At 39.5% G+C, this 21,019-nt stretch overlaps 1 protein-coding gene and 2 long non-coding RNA genes across 3 annotated transcripts in view; 1 reads left to right on the top strand and 2 right to left on the bottom strand.

Moving 5' to 3' along the window:
- The window catches only part of ehbp1 (EH domain binding protein 1), a 387,240-nt gene extending 366,953 nt beyond the window's left edge, over positions 1-20,287 (top strand). Inside the window, exons 25-26 of the mRNA XM_078556541.1 lie at positions 16,784-16,898; positions 18,990-20,287. Of these exons, the coding sequence (XP_078412667.1) occupies positions 16,784-16,898; positions 18,990-19,080 (206 nt within the window). The 3' untranslated portion in view covers positions 19,081-20,287. The remainder of the gene's footprint in view (positions 1-16,783; positions 16,899-18,989) is intronic.
- LOC144689446 (uncharacterized) overlaps positions 1-21,019 on the bottom strand; it is an 83,718-nt gene that overhangs the window by 58,874 nt on the left and 3,825 nt on the right. The window lies entirely within an intron of this gene.
- LOC144689447 (uncharacterized) lies at positions 413-19,026 on the bottom strand. Its single transcript, XR_013578652.1, has 4 exons — positions 18,933-19,026; positions 12,335-12,621; positions 11,525-11,587; positions 413-1,841 (listed from the first exon to the last, which is right to left on the bottom strand). It is a non-coding gene; the product is annotated as an uncharacterized LOC144689447 (long non-coding RNA).

Below are 21,019 nucleotides of genomic sequence, written 5' to 3'. Positions count from 1 at the left end.
ACATCAAGTTCTTTGAATAACTGTAAAATTCTAGATGTTCATATGCATGTTAACTATTCCTTTTACCTTCTGAATATTCTAAACTTGCAATAATGTGGGAGTGAAAAATGCATTTGGGAATCTTGGAAATTCTTTTCTTTTCCAAGTAAATGCCACCTGGTATTGACTGTGACTTTGTCTGCAAAGTAAAACAATTACAATCAATGCCAATTAACTTGACCGTTATGTATTGACCTTGTTAGCCTTTGACTGGGCACAATTATGTCTTTCTTCACCTGATAAGCTGGCTGAGCCATTATAAATCAATTCTAATTTATTTCACAGATTCTGCCACTGGCATACATTTAGACTGGAATTGGTTCATTTCTCTGTTTCATTGTTCATTTTGCCAGTTAATGTGCTGTTACTAAGAGTTAACTCGTGCAGAACGATACTGTTTTGTAAACCCAAAAGGAACAATTTTTTAATGTGTTCTCTGGGTGGGGTGTGCAGAAATCACAGAAGGTGCATTTTCTCAGAACAGTATGATCAGAAACTGGTGCAAGTTAGTGGCTCCCCTGCCCCACAAATAAATCACATGATTAATCAATTGGTCGCTGTTCAACTTGTTGAAGTGGTTATGACGAAGTACAATTCACCAATTATTCCAACTGCTAAATCTGTTCAAGAAATAGTGTTGTAGAAATAGTTTAGAAATACAAAATGATAGAGAAGTGAGCTTGGATTACTTTCGATTTGTCAAATGCATCTTTTCTCCTGTGATGTAATTTGTAAGGGAACAAAAAGTACAAGTAAAGCTTCACTGTTGCTGGAAATTTGCATTTGTTGTGAATTTATAGCAGATTCAGCTCAAAGCATCCAGAATAAACAATTATGGGTTATTCGCTGTAATCATAGATAAGAGTAAAACCCCCCACATCATTTCTTGTATTTCTGGACTGAAATTTAGAGATTAACATCAGGGTGCTATAAACAACATGATCCAAATCTCTGTCTGGATTTAGCCTAGAAAAACTGATGGTGCATGCACTGGCACATAATTTATTACCTCCTAAGGGATAACAATTCAAATCATCCTGCCTCAAGCTGCATAATCAAAATGACAATGATATTCCAGAGCATGTATTTAAGAAATTATTAATTTGAATAATTGATCTTGCTAAACTTTTTAGTTTAACCAAAAGAATCAAAGGCATTTTTAAATAATTTATTTAACAAATAGAAGCCAAATAAATTGGTTTTTTTTTCAATGCTGAACATTAAAATAATCCATAGTGTTCTGCTGCTTTGAGAGTCATGAATATATCATCTTGGCTAATGTTTACATAGAAAGGGATAAATAACGTTCATAGTAGCAAATATGTAATTATCAGTCTTCCCGGTTTCAGTCCCAGGGGTTTTCCAGTTCTGCAGATAGTGCTGTAACCATTGATGTCATGACAGTGAAAAAGAGTTGTGCAGTCAGTGGTTCCATTCATATCAGTGTTTTCCAGACAGGCATGCTGATTTCTTAGTCTGTTGATGACAGAGTAGAGTAGACAGTAAACTGTGCAGGACTCATTGATAGCATGTGAAGGCAGTTGATCAAACTCTTCTTGACCTATTAATGTCAGTAGCATGTGAGCACTTTTTTGTGCAGTTGCTGACCATTGTGTTGGTTATGTGTGGACAGTTTCTCCTTGACCACTTCACGAAGCAGTTATGTGGTTGCTCAGTAATCTCTGAAAGGTCAGTATTCTACATGTGCTATAGCAATCAAGAAACTGTGTTGGAAACTTGGACAGCCCATGCTGAAATATGCATTGCCATTCAGCTTGTGAACTGTGATGAGGTCAATAGGCCTATCAAACAAAGGAAAGAGTAGATAGAATAAGGTTAAATCTGATATCCAATCACTTTCATAGCATTAGATCCAGTTGCAAAATGCATTACAGCATGGGATGCATTTGATTCGAAGTATGGTCTCATCCTTCTGTGAAGACTTTAGGTTGAAATTTCTGTTTGTATCATAATAGTTCTGAGAGAAACTGCTATGTGTTGTCAACATTCAAGCTCATACCTTTCTATAACAATAGAAAACATTTAACTGGAGCTAACTAGACGTCATCAAATATATGAAAGATTGAGCCAGTTTGCTAAGAGATTTGCTCATCTTATTTCAGCTTCATATTCTTTATTTCCCATTTTGTAATCTGGTTAAGCACTTGAGTTTGTCTGAAAAATATACTTGGACTCACCAGAGTTAAAAAAGACTTTTTCCCCATATATTGTATATGGCACATAATGGGGTCTTTTATAAGACACTTAGATCTCTACTGTTCCACCTGTACACACTCAGTTCATTACAATTATCTTTCAACAATTAATTATTTTTCCCCTCTTAATTTTAAAGGTAATGCAGACCATGATGTGGTCAGTGAATGCATATGAAGTAATTGTATGTTCCTAATTAAACTGCTTAATGTTAAACTAATGTAATGTATGTCATAAAGTAGTGAATTTGTATAAAGGTCCCTGTATGTGCGTTCGTAGGCAGTTTAATTGTTGATTAGTTTTTGCAGGCAGCATTCATTTAATTGCAAATTTAATATCTGGCCAGGATTTTTGTGTGCCTGGATTGAAATAAAAATTAAATGCTGTATTTGTTCTGATCTGAAACATTCTACTGATAATATTTTAACACAAAAAATGAGCATGGTATTTGGAGGATGTTTGAAAACTGCCACAATTGAAAAGGTAATATTATCTACATAATTATATCACAGCAGTGTCAAATGTATGTTTTGCAGATTTGGACATCAATAAATACCTGTCATTGGTCTTGAGTACCTGCTCATGTTTTGTTTATACATGGCCTAAGGATAGTCTTTAAAACATTCTGTTTTTTATTGTTAACCCACGAAATGGATCTTACTCTGGCTTTATTCACTCTCAGTTTGTAGTTTGAAGTGCAAGCTCTTCTAAAAGGATTTATGCATAGGTTCACTATTTTTGCAGTTACGGTTTATATGATAAGCTTTTTTTATATTTAAAATCAATATGTAATCCTGTGAAGGAGCTTATCCCCCTAAAACCCCATTTGTAAATCTATTTTAGCTTTGTTGCACGGTGCAGCCACAGTATTCCAGAGATTGATTAGGTCCAGCAGTAGAATCCTATCAAATGGACGCTCTGATGATGCTGCACACTCTTTCTGGAACGCTAGTTGACTGGGACTGAAGATAAGACCAGATTGCAATCCCCAGTGCATCGTTCACAACAAAATGTTAATTTTCAGAAATTTACAGCCTAATTCATTGAAACAACAATTTTCTAAAGTACAGCATCCATATGTTTGTACTTTTAGTATAAAGTATATATAGTCAACCACTGACTTTTATTCTACAATATTATAACAATATTTTATTTTTAATTAGTGTTTGTTTTAACTTATCAATCAAAAAGCAACTTTAAAATAATTATTTGCATAAATACATTGTGTGAATTCATTTCCCTTGTTATTTTGAGGGAATAAAATGTAAGAATTGTGCCCAGTTTGTATCTGCATTTTTGTGTTAGGCATTTTATTTTTTCTGTTTAAATTAGAGTTAAAAGCTTTAAATTCCTAGAAAATATGCTATTTTTGATCATTGTTTTTCATAGCAGTCCGATCCCTCTTTATTTAATGATGAGCCTTCAAGTATGAATTCATATTGTAGAACAACAAATTGTTTGGATTAGACCAGATGTTCCTATCCAATTATGCAAGTGCCAAAATATATGAAGTTAACATAAACATTTTCAGATTGAAACATACTTTAATGAGGTACATTTACCTTAGGGGTAAGGGATGGGTGGCGATGCCAGGAAAGAGCGCTAGGGGTAGAGGAAGTGTTTAGTCATGATGGGCCAGCCACCATGGTGTGAAGCAGGCTTGATGGACCAGCTGGTCTTTACCTACCTGTGTGCTTGTATTCGTCTCACAACAACAACTGAATTTTATGCTGAGTTCAGTTTCAATTACACTCAATTTTGTTCTGTCCCTTAATCCTCTTCCCCTCCGGTACTGAAGGCACTGACTTGCATAGTGGTATGTTTCTGAGTGCCAACCACACTCTAGTGCCTTGTCCTTGTCTCTTACCTGTGAGTTTAGATGGTGAATGTTGGCTGGATCCCCTATTATAGGGGACCATTACCACCAAGCCTGAAGCTGTTCCCAACATTAGATATCTGATTTCTCGTAGGTAAATTTATTCAATTCTTTATAATTTTAAGACTTTCAAAGGAAAGTCCACTGTAAAGTAGTAAAACCATGACTTGAACTTCTTATAAAATTATAGTGTGTCCTCAATCTGTTCACAGTGAAAATTGGAATTATTATTATGGTATTTTTCAAGGTGTAGGTCAGAGAGTATTGCTAACTATTTTGTCCATTCCCTACATGAGTGAATCCTCTGTGTTTCAACTTTCATTTGACTATTACCTGACATCTGATTTCAAATATGCATTGTACCTTCTTGACAAAATATGAATATGAAATTATGCCCTTGAACTTAATCAAAGAGTGGAAATTTTCAAAATCAAAAGTTGACTCAGTAATATGGACTGTTTCAGTGAATGGGTAGATTCAGAGAGACTACATGGAACTGGGATACCAATGGATCAAGCTGTTTAAACAAAAACTCTGCAATGTCACGCTTGTTAGTCTGGTTGTACAAAGAAATTGGAGCGTAGTAACCACAGATCTTTGATTATGGGCACATAGTGTAGCAGAGATGTAGCAAGTGGAGAGGCTTCATCCATTCCCAGCGGGTGATAATTGCTGTGGTCAGTCTCGCCTGTAAATTTGTTCCCTCCCTTCCTGCTATTATGAAGGCTTTTTCCCCTTCATCTAACTATTTTCATGAAGTACCTTTAAAATATGAATGGGATTAATACTGTTATTTTTCTGTTCTCTTGAACCAAAATTCAATTTGCAATGAATTATATAATCGAGTTTGGCTCAGAGACCCCATCCACACCCTTTCCAGTTTAGTCAGGAAAAGCACTGGAGAAATTAATGGGACTAAAAGCTGACAAAACCGCTGGACCTGATGGCCTGCATCCTAGGGTTTGAAAAGAAGTGGGAGGCAGAGATAGTGGATGTATTGCTTTGATATTCCATGATTTTCCGTCTAGATTCAAGCATGGTCTCTGGTGTTAATTGCATATTGGTCAGGTGTTAATTGATTTCAGGTGGTGACTCACTTGTGTTTGTTGGTTTGGGGGTGTACAATATTTAATACATGTCTCTGTAAATAAAAGCTTGAAAATGAATAAAGACCAGGCTCCAGTTCTAGCCTTTGCCTCCTAACTACCTGAGTTGTGACACTTGTGGATTAGAACAATATGTAACTCAATTCTTCCAGAAAGATGGGGAGAGAAAATGGGGAAGTTTAGGCCCGTTAGCCTGAATCAGTGGTAGGAAAAATGTTCAAATCTATTATTAGGGATGTAGTAACAGGGCACTTAGAAAACCACAACATGATTAGGCAGAGTCAACACAGATTTATGAAAGAGAAATAGAAACAAATAAATCTGGAAGTACTCAGCAGGTCAGGCAGCATCTGTGGAGAGAAACAGAGTTTAACATTTCAGGTCGATGACCTTTCGTTAGAACTGATTCCTCGGAGGAGAGGGTTGTCCTGTGAGGAGAGATTGTGTAAAATGAACCCATATTCCCTAGAGTTTAGAAGAATGAGCATTGATCAGTGAAATGTATAAAATTCTGAGAGGGCTTGACAGGTAGCTGCTGAGAGGCTGTTTTCCCTGGCAGGTGAGTCCAGAATTAGGGATCATCATCCCTGGATAAGGTGTCGATCATTTAGCACTGAGATAAGGAGAAATTTCTTCACTCAGCGGATTATGAATCTTTGGAATTCACTGCCCCAGAGAGCTGTGGATAACGAGTCATTGAGTATACTCAGCACTGTGGGTGTACCTACACCAGATGAACTGCTGCAGTTCAAGAAGGCGGCTCACCGCGGGCTTCTCAAAGGCAATTGGGGATGGGCAACAGATGCTGGCCTAGCCGACACGCCACATGTCATTAAAAAAAAATTCAAGACAGAAATCAATAGATTGTTGGATGCGAAAGAAATGGAGGAATAGGAGAGGAAAGCGGAGTTGAGATAGAAGATTAGCTATGATCATATGAATAGGGAAGCAGGCTCATGGGACCATATGAACTACTCCTCCTATTTCTTATGTTCTTACATTCTAGCCTAATGTGCAAATGGAGTGTGTGTTGTGACACTGAGTCACACAGGCCAGAAAGCTCTTGAGTTTGATCTCTGATCTGTGCTGTGTTTTTCAACCTCAATCAGGATAACAGTGAGGTAGTTATAATTTAAGCTCAGCATCCTTGGCCTAGGGAGACAGCAATCAACTAGGGTTCCTGTAGCTAATTTTTGTGGAAGTGTGCATATCAGATGAGAATTGAGTTAGTCTTGGCTGTTATTTTCTCTCTCTTCCTCTGTCAAATAACTCCTTAATGCTCACTATCTAAACTCTCATACAAAAAATGGTTTATTTGCTGAAATATCAGAGGAACTAACCGCTTGTGGGATTGCATCTCTGCTTGAATCACTGCATTCAGGAAAAAAAGGGAAAGGATAAAAATTGGAAGGAGGAAGCAATAATAGTTTCATTTTCAAAACAGTATGAAAGGTAAAGAGAACGAAAGCATACATTTCTACAGCAGTCTTCATTTGCAGAAAACACCACAAACTGCTTTACAATAAGGAGGGAACATAGAGAAGGAAAAGGAAAATAGAGAGTATGGCAGGCAGTCAGTGAGAAGGGTTTTCAGGAGGTTTTTGACATGAAGTTTCAGAGAATCACACTAGAATGACTAAGCAGTCAGACATCATGGAGGAGGACATTGAAAGTGTTAGTTATCAGAGTAGAAGATGCACATGGGGGCATAAGGCTAGAGGAAATCACCAAGGTTGAGTGGAGCAAAGCTAGGGAGGGAGTTGCAAGCAAAGAATTCTAAAATCAACTTATTATGGGAGAAGGGAAAAAAGATAAAATGGTATACTGTCTGTTGATGCAGTTTTGAATGAAGTGTGCAGTGCTATGCAGGTGGTCTGTAGAAAATAGATATTGGAAAAGAATGGTATGACCAATGTCAACAAACTAAAGTAGAATGAAAACCCTTCAAACCCAATGAATAGTTTTGTGGTGCATATATGTAATCCTCTAGAAACCAATAACTTTTAAAAGAAATTAATCCCATCACACCAATGGAAAGAAACCAATGGACAAGATTTCACTTTTTAAAACTTTTACTGTAACAAACCAACCCAAATCAACATTATTCAAACATTAATTAATAGGCAAAGGATATTTTAAATAAAAAGGTAAATTTCACTTTAAATAGTTGATGTAACTACGTGAGGCATACCTTTGTTCTAAGCACTCACATTACTTCCCACACAAATGTGGCACAACGTGTAATCTCAGTCTTTCCAACTTGGAATCTTTCACTTCCCACATGTTTCAGCCCTTGAATCGCATTCACCAGAAGTCATATTCCATCCAAAGTGCCCATACATGGGTTGCCACTGACAAGGTGCACATCCTCGAACCCTCTCTCACTCGGGTCATAATACTCTTGATGGCACAGAACCCCCAGAGACTCCCTTCTCCAATCTCTTTAAATAGTCTGGTGGGCTCTGGCAACACTGAAATAGCAGCAATGGGTCTTGTCCAATCTACAATCTGTTGGCCTTCCTGTCTTCAGCTCTCTGCTCTGTCAAATTGTATAACACAAACAGTAACACAGTTTCTGTTCTATTCTCAGAGACCTGCTTAAACACCAGGATCTGGCCAAAGACTGCTAAACAGAAAACTCTTTCATTTGGAGAGAAATTTGTTTGTTTCCTCTTTACATGAATTGTCAGTGTGTTCTGAACTGCCAAACAAAAAACACAGGCTGACCCAACCCCACTGCATTTGGCTCACAATTTACACTTTGCCATTCAGCTGTTCATCACCATGTTCATCATGGCAACCTCAGGTCACATGGGCATTTCTTGGAACCTAAAGATGTCATAGTCAAGAAACCAATTAACCCTCTTTCAGAATACTCTCAGTTGACCCTAGTCTTAAAGGGGACATCACACAGAAAGAAAATACATGTTTTCCCAAAGCACATGGGTCATCACAAAGCAGTATAGATTTAACACCAGTAGAACTAGAATATAAATGCTGAACTAGGATTGACATTGCAAGGTTCTGATCTCACTAATTGAAACCACTGGAAAAGCTTATAAATTACTTAAGGAATTTGGGTTCATCTTGCTCAAGTGAGTTATGGTAACTTATTGGCTTATTATCAGTCACCGCATCACTTAAGTCATATTTTCTTTGGACAATACAGCGGATGACAATTTGAAATTCTTCATAAGGTCTGCACTTTTTGATTGATTCTTGAGAAATTTGAAGAAACACTTCAGCAATGTCACGGAGCCATAGAGGTCTACAGCACAGAAAAAGGCCCTTCGGCCCATCGAGTCTGCGCCGATCAAATAAGTACCTAACTATTCTAATCCCACTTTCCAGCACTAGGCCCATAGCCTTGTATGCCATGGCATCGCAAGTGCACATCCAAATACTTCTTAATACTCTGTTCACACTTGTTCACACTCTCTGGATATGTAGGGCAGGTTTTCCTCTATGCATCAATAGGACAGTCATCAGGCGCATGATACTTGAGGGCCACTGTGCCTAAGGAGACAGATGCCCTTTTTTTTTAAATGGGTTGGAGGAACTCTAGCTACTGGCCAGTCTAGTTGGCTGGGCTCTACACTTTCAAAATGTTGACGGCCTAAACAGTGATAACTAACAGGCCCCAAACCTAACTCCAACCCATTCCCCCAAGAGGAATCACCTTCAGCTTGGCCCTTTTTTGTATTCATTCACAGGATGTGGGCTTTACTGGCTAGGCCAGGATTTATTGTCCATCCCTAATTGCCCTTGAGAAGGTGGTTGTGAGCTGCCTTCTTGAACAGCTGCAGTCCCTGTGGTGTAGGTACACCCACAGTGCTGTTAGGAAAGGAGTTCCAGGATTTTGACCCAGTGACAGCAAAGGAACAGTGATCTATTTCCAAGCCAATATGGTGAGTGGCTTGGAGGGGAACTTCCAGGTGGTAGGGTTTCTATGTGTCTGCTGCCCTTCCTTCTAGATGGTAGTGGTCATGGGTTTGGAAGGTGCTGTCTGAGGAGCATTGATGAGTTTCTGCAGTGCATCTTGTAGATGGTACACACTGCTGCCCTGTGCGTTGGTGGTGGAGAGAGTGAATGATTGTGCTTGGGGCGCCAATCAAATGGACTGCTTTGTCCTGGATGGTGTCAAGCATCTTGAGTGTTGTGGGAGCTACACTTAATCAGGCAAGTTGGGAGTATTCCGTCACACTCCTGACTTGTGCCATGTAGATGGTGGACAGGCTTTGGGGAACCAGTAGGTGAGTCACTCACCACAGAATTCTCAGCCTCTGACCTGCTCTTGTAGTATTTACATGGCTAGTCCAGTACAGTTCCTGGACAATGGTAATCCCCAGGATGTGGATCGTAGGGGATTCAGCGATGGTAATGCCATTTGAAATTAAGGGGTGATGGTTAGATTCTCTCTTGTTGGAGATGATCATTGCCTGGCACTTGTGTGGCACAAAGGTTACTTGCCACTTGTCAGCTCAAGCCTGGATATTGTCCAGGTCTTGCTGCATTTGAACATGGACTGCTCCAGTATCTGAGGATTCATGAATGGTGCTGAACATTATACAATCATCAGCGAACATCTCCACTTCTGACTTTATGATGGAAGGAAGGTCATTGATGAAGCAGCTGAAGATGGTTGGGCCGAGGACACTACCCTGAGGAACTCCTGCAGTGACGTCCTGGAACTGAGATAATTGACCTCCAACAAGCACAGCATCTTCCTTTGTGCTAGGAATGACTCCAACCATTGGAGAGTTTTCCTCACAATTCCCATTGACTCCAGTTTCGCTCGGGCTTCTTGATGCCACACTCGGTCAAATGCGGCCTTAATGTCAAGGATATTCATTCTCACCTCACCTTGGTAGTTCAGCTCTTTTGTCCATGTTTGAACCAAGGTTGTAGTGAGGTCAGGAGCTGAGTGGCCCTGAGAACCCAAACTGGGCATCAATGAGCAGGTTATTGCTAAGCAAGTGCTGTTTGATAGCACTGTTGATCACCCCTTCCATTACTTTACTGATGATCAAGAGTAGGCTGATGGGGCGGTAACTGGGCAACCCCCACTGAGTTGTTTGGTCTACAGCAGTCTGCTGGCTGGCAGTCCTGTTAGGGTGCTGAATGAGCAGGCTGAGAATAAGAATGAAACAGGAGATCAGCATCTACAAATACAAAAACTGGACCTGCTAAATGCCACGCCCATTTACATTTCTGGACAAGCCCCAGGATATCCGCATGCCTCTGCAACTGTTCTCCAATCCCCTAATATGGTCTCTTGTTCTGATATATACCTTACACTGAACTTAGTTTGCTGCAACTTACTGTATATCATGAAAAGATTCACTACCCCCACAGTAAGTTGCAGCAATTCTCTACAGTAGTTAATCCATTGTTATGACTGTTGTACCAACTGGTTGGAACATTGTGGCCTTTAAGGTCTATCTTGGTATTTATTATATAATGCACACCCAATATAATGTGTATAATCTATTTGTGTTTTCAATTTGAGTGTTGAGTAATTTCAAGGAACTAATCTAACTTAAACACAAATTTGACACGAGGCATACACTGCTTTAGTGTGTGTTTCTGGCACCCCAAAAATGGGCTGTTGCTAAAGGTAGCAAAGACCATCTGGTTCATTATTTTTTGAAGTAGAGATCCATGAATGTATAATTCTTCTGAAGTGTCCCTCGTCCCTGACCTCTGCTCATCCCTTCCCCAAAACGTTGCTCAGAATCAGGAATAAGACTTTGTGATGGAATGCCAATGAATCAAACCAATAAAGTATTCAATATTATTGGGAAATGTACTGTGACATTTTAATTACATTTAGGATGGCATATTTTATAAAAATTCAATTTACTTAAAGAAGTTAAAGAAGTGAATGGATTGAGAGATCACACAATTTAGGGGGGAGATGGTGATGTAGTGGAAATATGACTGGACTAGTAATCCAGAAGCCCAGGCTAGTGTTCTGGGGACATAGGTTCAAATCCCACCATTCAATTAATAATCTGGAATTGATAGGCTGGTCTCAGTAATAGTGACTGTGAAACTATTGTTCATTGTCGCAAAAACCCATCTGGTTCATTAATCTGCCCCCCTTACCTGGTCTGGTCTACATGTGACTGCAGACCCACAGCGAAGTGGTTGAAACTGCCCTCCGAAATGGTGTGGCAAGCAATCAATTCGAGGGCAATTCGGGATGGGCAGTAAATGCTAGCCTTGCCAGTGCTGCCCCCACATCCCATGAAAGAATGAAGAAAAAATACTGACAACAATTCATTACCTCAATTCATACCAGAAAAATGACCTCCGAATTAAACCATGAGCCTTAAAATGTAGTTAAAATCTGAGGTAGAAAGCAAAAAGTGGTGAAGATTCATTATTTGCACTTTGGTTCTTTGAACCTTTATTAATTAAAGGTTCAAACCTCTGTCCTTGTTGCGAACATGCAAAATCTCTCTGCACCAATGCAAATGCATTTTCAAGCCTGGCAAAGAGGGTGCTTCAAATACTGTAAACAGAATACGATCTGAATTTTGTTTGAACTCAGACACTGCATGCAGATTCATTTCCAAAAGTTAAATATTTTATTGACATTTCATGTTGATTTCCTACCCAGTTCCTCCATCTTCCTCACGACAAGCCTTGTGCTAATATCCTATTTTCCTTGTGAGGTTGACTGCAAGCAAAGCCACCAAACTGGGCTGATCATCGACTATGTGCAGTTTTCTAATTTAGATACATTTAATTCTGACAAGTTGCTGAACTTGAATATTTACCTTTTTCAGGCATAAATTAATATTTTTTTTACGAGAAATGATTTTGGAACCTTAGAAATAAATACCTGAACAATTAAAAGGCTTTGAAGAGATTTCAGTTACTTCATTGAATATATTTAATTAACCAAATTAATATTTTCTGGTCATAAATATATCTGATCATTGTGTAAGCTCACTTGTTGTATTTTGATGTGATGACCTCAGTGCAATCATCTCAAAGGGCAATAATACATTTTCAACCTATACCACCCAATCTCATAAATGAAATATATTTCATAAAACTCCTAACGACAATTGAGGAAAATAACACATACAGTGCAGCCTGCTGGAGATTCTCAGTATTGGGTCTTCAAACTAGAAGAGAGTCACTTCACTGTGTGTACTGAGTTCGAGTCCAACTGGCCGAGAATTTTTTAATGCTGGGTGAGCTTTGGAGTTTGCATTCAAAACTGGGAAGAATGTCAATCCGTGATCAACACAGTGAGTCACCTGCTGACACCATAGCCTACGTCAGTTTGAGCAGCTGTCTTCTGGCTGGGAGATATAACGTAACAGGTCTCCAGTAGGGCATCCTGTGACTGTTAAAATTTGGAATTTCTCCCTAAATGTACAAGGAATAAAGGATTATTAATTAACAAGCTTTGTAGGCGAGTAAATAGCTCATTTGTACCATACTTCCAGCCTTCAACAGTACTCTCCCCTTTCAAAGCAACTATCTGATAAAACTTTTTTCTTGTATGACAATGATTTCATGTTTCCTTTAAATATATTTCCTTTTCTTTCTTAAGACACCAGTTTATGTTGGGGCACAGTTCCACAAACTCTGGTTGTGCCTTTCAGTACATCACTCCCATAGTTTTAATGTGTAACACTAGACAACTAGGCCCATCAGTCAGTTGAGAAACAGTGGAATATGGAACAAAGTCACATGGTAAATCCTAACATCCCGTTCCCATTCCAAGCTCACTGTCCTTGCCTCCCCCGCCAACCCCCCCACCCCCCCTCCCCCTCCTCACCTCAGCAACCCCCCCCAGAACTGAGTTGATTGCTAGCATCTTGTGCACATAAATACTGGTGAGTAGGTGGCACCTGGTAAGCTGCCATATTGACTTACTTGCTTCCACTAACTCCAACTGCAGGAGAAAGTTGGTACTGGGCCTTGTGACAGCAACAGTAAGGTCCCATGGTTAATGCACTAGGGAGAGGGTGGGTCTGGTAATGGCCAAAACAGCCGTGGTTCAGTGTTAACACTCAATTGGCAGGTTGTGGGTTCAATTCCGACCTCAGAGACTTGAACATGTTATTCAGGCTGACACTTTAGTGCAGTACTGAGGGAGTGCTGGTGTGTCAGAGCTACAGCCTTTCAAATGAGGCATTAGACTGAGCCCCCGTCTACTCTTTCATGTGGATGTAAAAGATCCCATGGCACTATTCTGAATCAGAGCATGGGAGGTCTCCCTGGTGTCCTGACCAATATTTATCCCCCAGTCAACATTGCAGAAGCACACTATCTGGTCATTGTCACATTGCTGTTAGTGGGAGCTTGCTTTACAGAAATTGGCTGCATTGACAATGAATACACTTTTTTATTCTTTCATGGGATGTGGGCTTCACTGGCTGGGCCAGCATTTCTTGCCCATCTCTAGTTGCCTTTTGAGAAGGTGGTGAGCTGCCTTCTTGAACCGCTGCACTGCATGTGGTGTAGGTGCACCCACAGTGCTGTTAGGGAGGGAGTTCCAGGATTTTGACCCAGCCTTAGAGAAAGGTACTGAATTGGCTGTAAACTGCTGTGGGACATCCTGAGTTTGTGAAAGGCACTATATACATTTTTTTTCTTTCTCTTCCATACTGGCTCTTCAACACTGACCATTTTAGGACCTCAGTGAGGCCATGGAAACTTTTTTGCTATTGTGACGGGGCCCTATTCTGCCCTGTTTAAATCCTCAGCAGCAACTGCAGCAACAGTTTCACTGCTACACCAGCAGAATTCTCTTCTTTGTCAATGATCAGCTGAGAGACAGCCTTGTACAATGGATCCCAACCCAGTAAAATGGGTCAGCGTTGCAACCAAGTCACAGCACACTAATGGAGAATCCAGCCCCGAGTGTCAGCAGGCAATTCCTCTATTTGGAGCATTGTAACTAAACTTGATTGAAGTTCACACATCTGTTTTTTTTTCCCGATAGCATAACTCAAAGTGTTACACGTTGGAATTATTCATCGGGACTGATAGTTACAACTTTCTACTTGCGTATTAATTTATTGACAGAAACCTTGCTTACTAAAATATATCAAATTGCATGCTTGATCCAAGAAGTTATAATTTGCAAATGACTTTTCTTTGACCTGACTTTATTCTTCAATTAATCTTTTCCCGTTGTGGTGTGGGTACTTTCCCACCCAGCCCTCCCTAAATGCAGCCATTCTAACCATATCTTCTTGCGCATCTCCATCTCCACTTTTTACAGTTTCCAGGTCCACTCTGCCATCATTTTTCTCCTCAGTTGCAACATTGAACTAAGAGCTGAGGTTTAGTGATTGTTATTTGATCGTTTCACTGGAGGCAAATAGTGAATAAATAAAGAATGAAATATCCAGTAAATAAGGCCAACATTTATTGCCCATCCCTAACTGCCCTGAAATGAGTGGGTTACCAGGCTTGTTCCAGAGGGGGACAGTGTAGGCCAGACCAGGTAAGGGCTGCAGATTTCCTTCCTTGAAGGACACCAGTGAATGAGATGGGGGTTTATAACAATCCGGTAGTTACATGGTCACCATTTTCACACAGATCTGTATTCCAAATGTATTGACTGAATGTTAAACCCCTCCTGCTGCCATGGCGGGATTTGAACCCCCACTCCCCCCCCCCAATCCCATTAATTCAGGCCTCTCTCTGCACTACTCATCCACGTTACAATCTTTCATTTACCCCCATGCGTTTTCAAGTGTCGGGCAATTTTTTAATGAATCGACCCATGGACGAGATAGTGGTCCGGACTTCATTCTCAACGATGCTGACATGTGTGTAAATTCTGAACTTGTAAATCCAGTATAAAACATTGGTGCCGAAGAAGCAGCCCCGGCATGTACAGCAGCTCGCTGAGCCTGTTTCTTGTCTTCAGCCAATTTTGCATGGGGTGGGGGTGGTGCTGTTTGTAATGGCGCATTCTTGTGTAGCTTATGAAGATTCACATGGTAACGGTTGATGGGCATTGTTGGGATTTATCTGAATGCAACAGCCGTGTGAGTTTAACGTGAAAGCCTAGGGCGGTGGGGCTAAATCCGAGTAGATTGCACACTCTGTTTGGGAAGTAGAGAAGGAGGGGGTGGGGGGTGGGGGGGGGGTTTGTTTCGTTACTTTTGTGGGTTTGGATATTAAAGCTGGTGTCCGATTTCCCCCTGACTCCATCAGCAAACTGCATCGCCCTTTTTCATTGTTTACTTTCTTAATGAGCTGGGCGGAGCTGCCGGCTGCAGATTGACAGGTACAGGCTGCTCCTCCAGCCCCACAACTTCAGTTAGCAAAAACCCTCCCCTCCCCTCCTGCACACACACCGATCTTTGGGCAAATCACCCTCTGCAGATATTGAAAGAAAGGACGAGTTTTAAAAGGCCCACATTTAAATGATCTGGATTAAAATTGGACCATTATAACGATTATAAAAGAACAGAATCCGCAACATTCATTCTTTTTTGTGAATTTGCATTTGTTCGCTCACTGATATCAACTTTAAGAACTTCGCTGTGTAGCTGTCTCAATGCTGGTTTTCCGTTTCACCTTAAGTCAATATATGTTATGTGTCACTTTCATTTCAAGATCTGTCGGCTGTCTCTTACCTGAGACCAAAAAGTTACCCCAAACCGTTTTGAACTTTTTCAAAAAAATATTTTCGCTAAGGATTAACTGAAATTCGAGTTTGTTGGGGTCTCTTCCTCACAATATGATAAAAAGCAGCAAAGAAGAGTTCCACACGTTTGATAATATAGTTAATTCTTGGCGGGCAGGGGGAGATGGTAAATCTGCAGAATACTCTCAATATTTCACCTGACCCGATGATTCATTTCTCCCTTAAAGTGATTGTAAAGTACGGGTTTGGAATACAAATTGAATCCTGGTCAGTGATTCAGCATCGTAGCAGCTGCCCTCCGGAGTTTTGCTGCCGTTTACACACGGTGCGCCTTCTATTCATGGACAGGCAGTTGATTTACCTTCTGAGGGGTGTATATTTGCTTATGTATTTGGTGTTTTGGGTTCAAAACGTGGCGGCCGCACATACCAAAGGAAAAAAAAAACAATGTCTTTTATACCAGAAACAAGCGACTAACCCTAACCGTGTGTGTGTGCGCGCCACTTTCTGCTGACATAAGAACCTGAAAGCAGGAGCCGGGGCTACACTGTGACCACCAAACCCCGAATCAAGTCAAAATGTGCAGTGCACCGCTCATTCTCCCCAACCTGTCGCTGGAGTGGGTTAGCTAACAAGCATGCTGTGTCTTTAAAATAGTAAGGCTGGAAGAAGGTTTTTTTTTGTTCTGTATGATATAATCAATTGAGTCTGGAAAGTCCGAATTTATGAAAATGACCAGCATCTGCAGGGATTTGGCAATGTTTGCTTGTTGCTTTACCTGGTTTTAATTTTCAAAATCCAGCTAACCAATCCAACTTACAAATCCAGTTGTTATTTGGAGTTTCGGGTAATACTGAGAATTTCAGCAGTCCTGAGCAAACATGGAGAGTAATTTAGTTTATACTTTATTTTCAGACTGGCAGAAAACAGAAGCACAAAAAAGACGTGAACAGCTCCTGCTGGATGAACTCGTTATTCTGGTTAACAAACGCGACGCACTTGTCCGCGATTTGGATGCGCAGGAAAAACAGTAAGTTACAATATTACACAGGAGGAGGCAACAGGAAAAAACAGTAAGTTACAGTATTACACAGGAGGAGGTAACAGGAAAAAACAGTAAGTTACAGTATTACACAGGAGGAGGTAACAGGAAAAAACAGTAAGTTACAGTATTACACAGGAGGAGGTAACAGGAAAAAACAGTAAGTTACAGTATTACACAGGAGGAGGTAACAGGAAAAAACAGTAAGTTACAGTATTACACAGGAGGAGGTAACAGGAAAAAACAGTAAGTTACAGTATTACACAGGAGGAGGTAACAGGAAAAAACAGTAAGTTACAGTATTACACAGGAGGAGGTAACAGGAAAAAACAGTAAGTTACAGTATTACACAGGAGGAGGTAACAGGAAAAAACAGTAAGTTACAGTATTACACAGGAGGAGGTAACAGGGAAAAACAGTAAGTTACAGTATTACACAGGAGGAGGTAACAGGAAAAAACAGGAAGTTACAGTATTACACGGGGGTAACAGGAAAAACAGGAAGTTACAGTATTACACAGGAGGAGGTAACAGGAAAAACAGTTAATATTACACAGGCTGTAATGGAAAACATTAAATTACAGTACACAAGTAACAGGAATAACTAAGTTACAGTATTACATAGGAGGTAACAGGAAAAACCGTTAGTATTGCACGGGCTGTAACAGGGAAAACATTAAATTACAGTACACAAGTAACAGGAATAACAGTAAGTTACAGTATTACACTGGAGGAGGTATCTTGAAAAACAATGTTACACATTTACACAGGAGGAGGTAACAGGAACAACAGTAAGTTACAGCATTACACATGGAGGTAACAGGAACAACAGTAAGTTACAGTATTACAAAGGTGTTAACAGGAAAAACAGTTATTACATGAGAGGCTGTAACAGGGAAAACATTAAATTACAGTACACAAGTAACAGGAATAACTAAGTTACAGTATTACATGAGGTAACAGGAAAAACAGGAAGTTACAGTATTACACAGGAGAAGGTAACAGAAAAAACAGTTAATATTGCACAGTCTGTAACAGGGAAAACATCAAATTGCAGTACACAAATAACAGGAATAACTAAGTTACAGTATTACATAGGAGGAGGAAACAGGAAAAACAGTAAGTTACAGTATTACACAAGGAGGCAACAGGAAAAACATAAAATACAGTACACAAGAAGTAACAGGAATAACAGTATCACAGTAGGAGGTAACAGGAAAAACAGTAAGTTACACTATTACACGAGGAGGCAACAGGAAAATCTAAGTTTCAGTATTACACAGGAGGCAACAGGAAAAACAGTTACAGTATTGCACAGGAGGAGGTTACAGGAAAAACATTAAATTACAGTATTACACAGGAGGAGGTTACAGGAAAAACATTAAATTACAGTATTACACAGGAGGAGGTAACCGGAAAACCGGTTACTCTGTTACACAGGAGGAGGTAACAGTAAATTACAGCATTATACAGGAGGAGATAACGGGAAAACAGTAAGTTACAGTGTTACATATGAGGTAACAGGAAAAACAGTAAGTTACAGTATTGCACAGGAGGAAGTAAGAGGAAAAACAGTAAGTTACAGTATTGCACAGGAGGAGATAACAGGAAAAACAGTACATTACAGTATTGCACAGGAAGAAGTAACGGGAAAAACAGTAAGTTACAGTGATACATAGGAAATAACAGGAAAAGCAGCAAGTTACAGTATTATACAGGAGGATGGAACAGGAAAAACGTTAAGTTACAATATTACACAGGCGGGAGTAACAGGAAAAACAGCAAGTTACAATACCCAGGAGAAGGTGACAGGAAAAACAGTAAGTTACAGTATTACACAGGAGGAGGGAACCACTTCTCCCATTTCCATACTAACTTAAAACTTTTCTGATTGTTTGACTGTACTGATGGACTGTGTACTGATCATCCAATCATGTCAAATCTTATCGTTTCTGACTTATGAATTCTAGTTCAGTGATGATAGATCTTTCAATATAATCATCAGATAAACCATCCCACCTACCTCATGTCATTAGTTTACCAATTTGCTGATGCCGCATGTTTATGTGTGTGCTTATAGAGCAGAAGAAGAAGATGAACATTTGGAACGAACTCTGGAGCAAAACAAAGGGAAGATTGTCAAGAAGGAAGATAAATGTGTACTTCAGTGAGATGCACAAACAGTGATTCCACATCATTTAGAAAACATTCATTGTTATTTTGATAAAATATATGCGATGGCATTTGAATTATATAATGTTATATGTAGGTTGTAAACTGTTGTAATGTTTTATGTTGACAGCATTTAATCATCCCAATGCCTTGCACCCACATATTTGGCTGCAATCATTGTTTTTATGAAATTGTATTTTGTAAAAAAAAAAGGCTGAGTGTAATTGTTTTATTTGTATCAGTGACATTTAATCTTTATCCCATATATTGGGGGAAGAATTCTTACTTCTACACTGATGGGGGGAGAAGACCAAATTGTTGCAAGTGGAGCAGGATTGTTATTATTGGTTCTTATTAATCCTGGCTTTATTTTTCATGTTACTTACACCTTTATGGGACTGATCTGCTTCAAATTGTTCATTGATCAGTTTTCAAATATCGAATCCCAGGAAGTGAGAGCGGAAAATCTGGGGTTAACCCGTCATTATTCTCCATGTGAATTGCGTTTTCAAACTAAATCATGTTATACCGAATTATATTCAGACAGAGACAGAACCGACAGACTTTCATTGGAAATTAACAAATTGATCGCCGGGTTCAAATTTTCCCCCGAAAGATGTTGGGATTGTAATTTTCATTAATTGTAAAAAGTGAAGCAGCTGGTAGAAAAATCTATAAAATTCGGAATGTTTAAGATTGCTAGTGCTGCATTTCAAATACTTGGTTTTATTTTCATTGGGTATTTGAACTATCATTTGAGCTATATGTCTTTTTTTTAAATATATTTAATAATAAGCTTGGACAGAACGGCCATGTTGTAAATGATGTTCTCTGAAGTTAGTTTTAGTTTGAACTCTTGAAAGGGCTGATACTGTGCACCAGTTAGTGAAAGTGACTCTCTGGTGTTTTATGGATGTTTATTTATTACCCCGAACAGCACAATCTGATTGCGTGAGTGACAGGTATTTTGCAAGGTATTTTGCTGAAACGGCTTTCATTGCCTTGAAAAAAAGGATCGTTGTTTGTACTCCGAAAGCAAACGAATTGTGTGGGAGCTCAAAATCATTCTCGGTGCATTTTCTGCATAAATCTGAAGGCAGGTGGAGTTGCTGTTTGTGGGAAGGAACATTTCTGTTTATTTATTCCAGGGTCATCTATGAATCTTGAATAAAACGTGAACTTTTAAGTGTTTCATGTGGAAAACGATTGTTGTTAATGTTTTGGCTCTAATAACGTTCACACAGGCTTCATTCAACCTTGCGCCGTGTACATTGTGTGTTTGAGTTTCATTTGCACAGAATTTGTTACCAGCAGAAGTTCCTCACTCTAAAGCAGAGATAGTTCACTTCATTGGGACACAATTTACTTTAAATGGGAACCGTTTAATGCGATCCTGAAAGTTGTCAATTTCAACCAATAAAGTTAAGTTTTAGTAACATCAGCAGTTACATCCTGGTTGCTAAAGGTCAAGGTTTCGATTTAATTATAAACAAATACAATCTGTCTGAAATGCCGGCAGATTTACACGGTAGATAAAGCTGAAAACCCGTTGTTTATAACCTGTAATCTCTTGCGCGTAAGTAACGCGCCAGTTTGCTGTTAACTCGTTCATGATCACGCCACTTTTAGGAATATGTGACACCCCTGGTTCCGAAACTTGGGGAGAGAGAGGAGGAGGGAGGGTGGAGGGGGGGAATAGGTCAGAAATCCAAATCTAGTGATCAAAATAAAAAAAATCAAACACTGAATTTCGTTTTCTGGCAGTCCCTGAATGGCTAAGATCAGGAACCAGTTCTGTTAGTATCTTTTAACAATACATCCTACAGATCCCTATTATACAGGTGAACGAATTCACCGACAATCACAAAGGATTTAGATTATTGCGTTTTAACATTTGGATATCAATAACAGTCGATGTTGATTGAAAAGGTTTTAATC

Source organism: Cetorhinus maximus, chromosome 14 (genome assembly GCF_964194155.1).
Source record: "Cetorhinus maximus chromosome 14, sCetMax3.hap1.1, whole genome shotgun sequence".
Lineage (NCBI taxonomy): Eukaryota > Metazoa > Chordata > Chondrichthyes > Lamniformes > Cetorhinidae > Cetorhinus > Cetorhinus maximus.
The sequence above is the reverse complement of the archived record's forward strand: the minus strand, read 5'-3'. Positions and strand labels throughout refer to the sequence as shown.